The sequence below is a fragment of the Pungitius pungitius genome, chromosome 2 (genome assembly GCF_949316345.1).
Source record: "Pungitius pungitius chromosome 2, fPunPun2.1, whole genome shotgun sequence".
Taxonomy (NCBI): domain Eukaryota; kingdom Metazoa; phylum Chordata; class Actinopteri; order Perciformes; family Gasterosteidae; genus Pungitius; species Pungitius pungitius.
The window spans coordinates 10,071,340-10,079,540 of record NC_084901.1 but is presented as its reverse complement, the minus strand read 5'-3'; the positions used below and the strand labels follow the sequence as shown (position 1 = coordinate 10,079,540).

The 8,201-nt window shown below is 47.1% G+C and overlaps 1 protein-coding gene across 2 annotated transcripts; it reads right to left on the bottom strand.

Moving 5' to 3' along the window:
• Positions 1-1,194: 1,194 nt before the first annotated feature.
• pfkfb3 (6-phosphofructo-2-kinase/fructose-2,6-biphosphatase 3) lies at positions 1,195-7,563 on the bottom strand. Of its 2 annotated transcripts, XM_037462202.2 has the most exons (15): positions 7,255-7,563; positions 6,020-6,148; positions 5,787-5,883; positions 5,633-5,699; positions 5,466-5,540; positions 5,317-5,373; positions 5,084-5,208; positions 4,799-5,006; positions 4,563-4,709; positions 4,360-4,464; positions 4,052-4,181; positions 3,834-3,961; positions 3,520-3,708; positions 3,285-3,307; positions 1,195-2,273 (listed from the first exon to the last, which is right to left on the bottom strand). In XM_037462202.2, exons 1-15 carry the CDS (start codon positions 7,331-7,333, stop codon positions 2,267-2,269), a joined length of 1,566 nt encoding a protein of 521 aa, XP_037318099.1. In that variant the 5' UTR covers positions 7,334-7,563; the 3' UTR covers positions 1,195-2,266. The 2 variants fall into 2 exon arrangements, with proteins under 2 accessions (XP_037318099.1, XP_037318098.1); XM_037462201.2 differs by lacking the exon at positions 3,285-3,307.
• Positions 7,564-8,201: the final 638 nt, after the last annotated feature.

The following is an 8,201-nucleotide window of genomic DNA, read 5'->3' as shown; positions in this document are numbered from 1 at the left end:
ATTTGGCCACAAGATGACCAGTTTGAGCCATGGCGACCCGTCTAGCAGTGATCCAGATCCAGACCCTTGGAATTCTTGCATTCAGCTGGCAAATACTAATGAGTGTTCATGTTTGTTTGAATGAGTGGGAGAGAGGAAACGGCTCGCCACAGCAAAGAGGGGCAAATGTTCATTATGCAGCAGTATACAATAAATCTCTGCATCGTGCACAACATATTCCAATGTTTTAGTATTTCATGCTTTAAAAAAACAACACATTTGAATGCATCACGTTGGTATGTAGTTTACATATAGTGAAACTTTTTTGTGTTACACCAGAAACACAGCAGGCACCGGTGAAGTGTGACTTGAGGCAATAACTTCTACAGCCGGGAGGCCTAGTCAAGGGTTCCTGTGGGAATCATTTTTAACTGACTGACTGGCTGCAGGTACAATTTCTGTTGACAGTATTCCCAATAGTTCCCATCTTAGTTTGGCCGCACTTCAGAGAATGGCACAGCTGCAGGACGCCTAGCTCGGAGCGGCCTAACGCAGCTTCCTGGTAGTTGGGCGCTTTGGAAAAGGCATTTGCGTAGCAGGGAGCAGTAAAGGTATACCAGCTCGTTTGCATCGGTTAAGTGGTGAAAACGTCACAGCTCAGCACGCAGATACAGAGAATGACAGATGTTGTCTGCATGGTTCACATGAACCAAACCAAAGACGTCAACTTCATGGTGGCACTTTTGCAAGGGTCAAGGGACAGAATACCTCTGTAGGTTACGTAATTTTAAAAAAATAGCATGTTACAAAGTGATTGTGTAGCACAGCGGCATTTCTGCAAAATCTAGAACACAACAAAGACAATTGTATTTTTTGTCACTGCCGGTCAAAGTTTTTTTTTTTTTTTTTTTTTAAAACCTCGTAGAATTTATTACCACTATAATTGCAACAAGAAACCTTCAATCTTTTCAGAGAGAGCGGTGTTGCAATTTCACAGAGCATCCTGAATCCAGCCACTCACGATTGGACTGATAAGTGCCGTGCTTCTCACGGCCTGTGACTCATGAATGGGTTAGGTAATGACGGCAGGAGTGCCGGGAAATGCTGGGCACACAGCAGATTTAACTCCGAAAAAGGAAACAGGGTAAAAGTAGGCGTAATATGAATGCTGGACTCTGAGAAGATGAAAATAAGCAAAACAAGACACTGTAAATGTTCATTTGACATTTTATTGGTCCAGCAGATGCAAAAATTACCATACTGTCCACTCATGCATAGTCCTTCGATCAAAACAAGGTTCCTTTCACTCCAAACATCCAAAACTACATACACAGAAATAAATATGATAAAACAGTTTTTACAAAAAACAAAATTTTCAAATATCTTGAGCAGAAAATGTTCTACCGAGAGAAGTGAGCAGCTTCGTTCTCTAAAGATCGGGCCTTTCATTAGTACAAAAATACTTCTACAAGGGAAGTCATCTCCTATGCAGTTATATTGTATGTACACACACACACAAAGATATTATCAACGGCACGCAGTAATAACAAAAATATATGTGCTTACATCTGTGCAGCATGGCAGCGTAGAAGAGGTTATGAACAACTGTCAAATGATTGGGATGCACTGTAGTGTCAAGATTACAGACTGAAAAATAAATATCCAGGCTAAAAAAAAAAAAAAAAGTGATAGCTGTAGTTATTAGGGGAAATGTGTTGGCCCTTCTCCAGCAATCGATTCCAGAGAAATGGCAAGAGAAGCGGCGTCAGGCTTGCAAAACAAGCACTACAGGCACTCTACGGCAAAAATCACTTCCATCCCAGAGACATGACAAAAATACAAATGTATTCTCATTGTGCAAAATAATCACATTTGTATAGTGTCAAATAAGGGATTAAATCACGGACTGTCGACTTATTATCACAGTTCTCGTCCTTCAGTCTGAATACCTCATTAAAAAAAAAGGGACGTTAAAGTTTTCCCACAAAACGAATACTATTTGAAAGTGAAAAAAAAACAAAAAACGAATTGTCTGATTCTTAATGAAACGTCTCTGAACAGAAACATCAACTCGAGAGCAATAAAATAATCATTACCCTTCTTGAATAATAAAGACTGCGTTTACTTGCGTGATAAAACGAGAAATTATACAAAAGAAAGAAAAATATCTGATTTAACTGTTCCTGGTTGCGTCGTGTTCACAGAGCCTTTTGTCAGGTGTGCGATCCCATCATTGAAGTCTATAGGCAGGGCTGCAGGACGTCCCGGAGGCCTGAGGAGTTCCTCCTCATGTTCTGGAAGACCCCCAAAAAAAAATACACAAAACGCTGTTACGGCTTTACACAGTCTTCAGAAACTTTCCTATAGTTCGATTCCTCAGATATTTTGAAAACCACTAAGCTCATGTGTATGTGACCAGGTTCCTGTTTGTACACACACAGATAATCCTTAGGTGATTAGGAAGAAAGCTGAAAAGAGCCTCACAGCCAACAGCTTAGTAGCACAGACATCTTATGAGGGCTGATTAGCGCACATTGCGTGTTCTCGTCACTGCAGGCGTTAGAACTATTTGACGGACTACGGTTTTGGTAGATATTTAGCAAAAGAGGCGCTTTACTAAAACTAAAATTGGCCATCAAAGGCAAAACACTTTATTAGAAAGAGATAATATTAATAGGATAGTCCGGTTGGTTATTAGTTCATTAGTGTTAGCTGAGGTGGGAAACCCCCTTCAGATATTGGAGGTGGACGCTTCTTTAAGCGGGCCATGAAGAGGCCAAAAATAAACCCGGAAACAAACAGGAGCGTCAGCATGAGTTAACGTAGTAAAACAAACCCGCTGTGGTGACGACAACAACGACGACGACGAAGGCGGCAGGAATCCCAGGAATGTAAGAGTTTCTCATTGACAAACACTCGGCCAACGCTTTTTCTCTCTCCCCCCACAGCGCGGCTACTCCCAAAATAAATGTTCTAGTGACTCAGGCATGGAAAACTACAGGCCTACTGGAAGAGCAATTGAAATATAAGCCGGAAAATAAACATGATTAGTAAGGATTGTACAAGCAGCGTAAATGACTGTTTTGTGACAATCCGAGGCAAGATTTCTTTGCATAATTTAACATTCAGTCTGACAAAAGAAACAAGTTGGTTTTTGCCCGTTCACTCAAGTCAGACAAAATAATTGTCGCCAGTGAAAAGTTTATAAAGGAAGATGAAGAGACAGGAAAAGAGTGGAGGGATGAGATAAGAAAAAACAAAAATAGTGAGGAAGCCAGACACACAAGAGCTGAGCAAATACTTACAGGCAGACTTGGCCCAGCCAGCGCTATAAAAAGGGACGAGGAGAAGAGGACAGGAAACAAGAGAGTGAACGTTCATGCAGCAGACAGAGAGCAAGGCAGATGAAGGAAATGGGTAGAAACAAACATCTTACAAACCTTAAATTAGGTGCTGCTCGAGTCTAAATAATTCGATTCTGTCTAGAAGTCTCTTATTCATAGCATAGGGGTGTGGTGCGCATGTTCATGGGAAGTCTACCTGTCCAGTCAGAGCCAGAGGGAGGTGGGAGGGGCTGCAGAGCGCCAGCGAGGCCACGGACGGCGGCAGCTCCTGGATCGGCGCCTCGTCGAGGTCGTCGATGCGAGGTTTCTTGATGTTCGACTCGGGGCTGGTCAGAGGGGTTACACTGTTTCGCCTGAGCAAGCTGCCGGGACCCTTCCTCAGCTCCTGCAGAGTCAGAAATATCAAGATCCTTAGACCCGAGAATGAAGCATTTGGCGGGGTCACGTGTAAATAGCTTTTAATCTGACGGTTACACAGGATGTGGCAGTGATCCGCCTATGAAGCCTTACCTCTGGCCGGTCTCTGTGAGTGTTCACCGCCTCCACATTCAGAGAGATGGACTCCACCTTGCACCCGTAGGCGACCGGGGTGAGCTTCAGCACAGTGTGGAGGGGACACTTCAGGTAGGGCATCTCCTCTGGAACAACAGAATCAGAGACGTGAACACGGGTGCTTTTTTAGTTAGTGACCCAAATGCAGAGGGATTTATGGGGCGTGCAGCACCCACCTGCACTCTTATCCAGGAAGTAGGCCAGCAGGCAGCGCATGACGGCCTGGTGGCAGATGACCAGGACGTTCGCTTGCCTCTCCAGGTCCATGATGACCGGCTCCACCCGCTGGACCAGGTCCTGGTAGGACTGCAGATGAGGAGAAACAGAAGGGTGGGGCTGTTAATTGTTGTGATTTGATCAGAGTTCTCTAAAATACCTTGGAAGGAGGGTTGAATTCTTAAGTCTAAAATAATCTGGATTTTTAGCTGTAGTTTAGGTTTGTTCGTGTGAGGGGGGGGGGGGGTCCAGTGTATTGGGAGTGTACCTCCCCAGCAGGGTAGCGATAGTAGTATTTGTCTTCATCTCTCAAAGCAAACTCCTCCGGGAATTTCTCCTTTATCTCGTCGTAAGTCATCTCTTCACACATTCCCTAAAAGTAAAAAAAAGACGAATTATACGATTCCGTTGGACGACCCCTGGTGTGGCTGCGTGGCGAGGTGGAGCGGCGTGCATTGGCTCTAAGCTCACAGCGTCTATCTCGTTGAGAGCCTTCCACTGTTCGTACGGGACGCGCAGGTGCTCCGCGGTCTGGATGCTGCAACACAGCTGGCTGGTCCACACCTTCAGGTCGGTGGGCTTCTGCTCCTCCACAAACCCAGCGAGGGCGGATGAAAACTACGGCAGGGAGGTGACAGGCCATCAGTCACACTAAAACAAAAAAAAATGAATAAACGGATCTGGGTCGTGTCTGTGGCGGCACGTACCTGCCTGCCCCGCGGCGAGAGGCCTGCGTCCCCGCCCAGCCGCCCCTCCAGGTTGTCGGTGCTCTCGCCGTGCCGGCACAGGTAGATGGTGCGCGGCTGGACGTGGATGTTCATCAGGTAGTAGACGATCTTACTCTGGATGTGATCCAGGATTTGGTTCACGAGGAAACGCCGACCCACGTCGATCACCTGGATGAACGAGAGATCCCTGCGGGACGAAGAGGACTTTTAAAAAAAAAGGTTTGCGCTGGATACTGCCGACAAAGATCCGTGCTGATCATTTACCTGTCGTACTGATCAGGGTCCAGAGGTTGATAGCTGGTTTTGTAGCAATCGATTCTCCTCTGGAAATCCAACACAGCGTCTGTCGTGTTGCAGTCCCGGTAGTCCGGGCACGACACCTTCACTTCCTGCGCAGGGAGGAAGACTGTAAGATGGCCACAAAACGCGCCTGATCCCAGAAAGTTACAATCATTTCATTTCAAGCGGCACCAGGTTCCCATTGTGACGTCCCTCACCATAATGTTCGATGCAATGACGCCGGGATCGTTGCACACGGACTCGATGAAAAATATCTGGTAACAGAAAGGACCGGGTGGTTGAAAAATCGCCGCATCGTCGAGGACGTCGTGCCTTTCACCATTCGGGTCGCCATAGCAACGCTTACCTTGAAGTCGTTCTCGCTGCCAAACTGGAGGATCATGTCTCGCCTTTCTCTTGTTGTGTTCGTGGCGTCGAAGACCTGAAGAAAAGGGACACGACACAACATTGTCAGACATTTGGGTTTTCTTTTGGGAAAAATAAAAAACACGTCGTGCAAGACGGGAAACTCACTGCTACTTGGCCTCCCTCGTCTTTTAAATAAGACTTGACATCCCGCAAAGCTGCCAAGGCACATTGTCTAGAGAGGGAGAGAGAACGTCAATAAAAAAGGAGTAGCTTATACTTTTTATTACGAACACACGTTCATTTCAGGTGTCGAACTCACTGCCTGATCTTAAAGGCGCACTCGTTATCCGGCTTGAAGAAGTCATAAGAGCTGTAGTTCTTGACCGCCTCCCTCCGGTACTCCCCAACGTTAAAGACTACAACACACACAGGAGAAGAAGAAGCAGAGGCATGAACACGATGTCCCGGAGGCAGAAACATCACTCGATGCTGCCGGGTGAAACACCTGGAGGAGCAGAGTGACACAGATGAGCAAACTGTTCGCTGGGGTACCTTTGGTGGGCATGCCGATCCAGTTGAGGTAGCGGGTGAGTTTCTTGGACATGTACGTCTTGCCTCGGGCCGGAAGACCAACCATCACGATGACGGTGGGGGGGTTGGCGAAGTGTGGGCCGCCAGCCGCTGCGGAGAAGAGGCGGGCGGAAGGGTGAGTCAGGACGAAGCCGAGGAAAAAAAAAAAGTCTACTTTGTTCTGACGACTAAGCAGAGGAAATCCCGTCCAGAATTAACTTCCTGAATGTGCATCTTGTGACCTGTAACCTGAGAGGAGCCCACAACCCGGCTACCGCGGGGGGAGACGGCCCAAATAGCAGCTGCCCGCCAAGAGCCGAGAACCTGCCCGAGTCCAGTGAAACACCCCGTGCATCCATGATCTCCATTTCCCCTCCCAGCATGCACGTGGCCTTAGACTTCCACCCCTCTGCACCCGCTTTGGCGAACGGACTTGCACGACCCCGAGGTTGTTTTCACTTGACCCAATGTACCGTAACATTTACCCCCTCCCCCCCCAGAGGCCCATGGGAGATTGGATATCAATACGACATGCGGGTGCAGGTCGCGTCTTGTTCACTTGGACTCACAAAGCGGGCAGAGGAATGCTGGGCGTCGATCCCGCGGGAGGAAAAATGTGCTGCATGTCATTGAAGATGGGACTAAGTCGGTGTGGCCTGGCCCACTGAAGCAGCGAATGCTTCTCAGGTCTCATGTCCTCAGGGTTAGCGACAACTGGGGGCCTGGAAAAAACACACCACCTGAGAGCTAATTAATACTCCATAAATTGAGCCACCTGAGTTGAACTAAAAAAAACAACAAAAAAAAACAACTTGGATCACACTCCAAGTCGATCTTTGGACATTTAGTGAACACTCCTCTCCTCAGCACGGCCTCTTTGTGCACCTCATGGCCATTTAAATGTTCTCAACTCGACACGTTACGGAGGGGGGCCTTTCATAACGTGTGGGGCGGGGCACGCTGCGATGTTTGTAGGTGTGACACAGGTGCGCGAGATAATAAGAGAAATTTAAATCCAAGAAGAGAATTTGGAGTGACCACATCGAATGAATGGCCGTTTACTTCTAAGAGGTGGCCTCGTAACGCCGAGAGCTTCTCCAGCAGCGGTGCGAACCACCGCGGACACACGCGCACGTTGTCACGTAGAAACACCACTCAGACATCCGAACAAATATCACGTAACGAAGTAGCGAAGAAAAACGAAATAGGGTTTTTACCTCTGCGGGGGGCCGGCTTGTCATCCTTGGCGGGCACCCAGATCTTCTGGGTCCGGTTCTGGGTCAGTTCTCTGGGCATCCCTTCAGCACGCCGGAGCCGAGTCGCTTGGATCCCGGCGGGGAGGAGAACGGAGCGTGGAGGAGGAGGAGGAGATGGCGGTTGTTGGAGCCGGAGACTCTTCCGTTTGCGTGTATTTTTGCTGAACTCTTGTCAATGTGGCCGGTGGCGTTGCGCCGGTGTGATCTGCCGGTCCGCGGCACACATCCGCTATTTAACTACGCCCGGCGCGGCCGAGCAACGTGACCGCGGTGACGAAAACCAAGACGCGCGTGCGCACCGGCCAGGCGCCTCCGCGTGCGTATGGGTGATGATATTTCATGTAATCTCAGAAAGCGTGCTTTTTAAACTGACAGTAGGAGCCAAAGTACCTTATATTCAGCCATTATCATCACTATTTTATTATCAAGTTCATTCTACTTATGAAACACACTCTTTTTCGTTTTTTTTAAAGCTTTTCGTTGTATTTTTTAGATCAGGTTGCAGATGAAACAGTAATCAAGGGATGCATTTAATTTGATTCTAAATAGGAAACGTCCCGATAGTTATCATCCGTTTACTAGAAGTCGCGGGTGTTCTTAACATCGTCGTTTTTGTGCACGTTCACCACGTCTTCAGTCCAAGTGACGTCATCTCACGCTGCCTCCTTCCTCACACTGGGTAGTTGCCCCACTGAGTCATAACGGACATGACAATTCATTCATTGACAATTCATGACAATCATGTTGGATGACTATATATATATACATTGAATATAAATTAAATAAAATGTGAATTTACAACAAAAATATTAAAATAGGAGATCATCTAAATCATCTATCCTACAGCATCAATAAATCATTCTATCTCTCAGTTGGTTTTATTTTATTTGCAGAGCATTTGAACAGTC

Bases quoted from the DNA above. Each gene is read 5' to 3' on its own strand.
- pfkfb3 (XM_037462201.2), bottom strand. From the start codon at position 7,333: ATGCCCAGAGAACTGACCCAGAACCGGACCCAGAAGATCTGGGTGCCC. The intron at 5,884-6,019 runs GTACCCCAGCGA...TGTGTGTTGTAG, and splicing joins GATCGGCATGCCCACCAAAG to TCTTTAACGTTGGGGAGTAC. The intron at 5,209-5,316 runs GTGAGGGACGTC...CTCCCTGCGCAG, and splicing joins TCATTGCATCGAACATTATG to GAAGTGAAGGTGTCGTGCCC.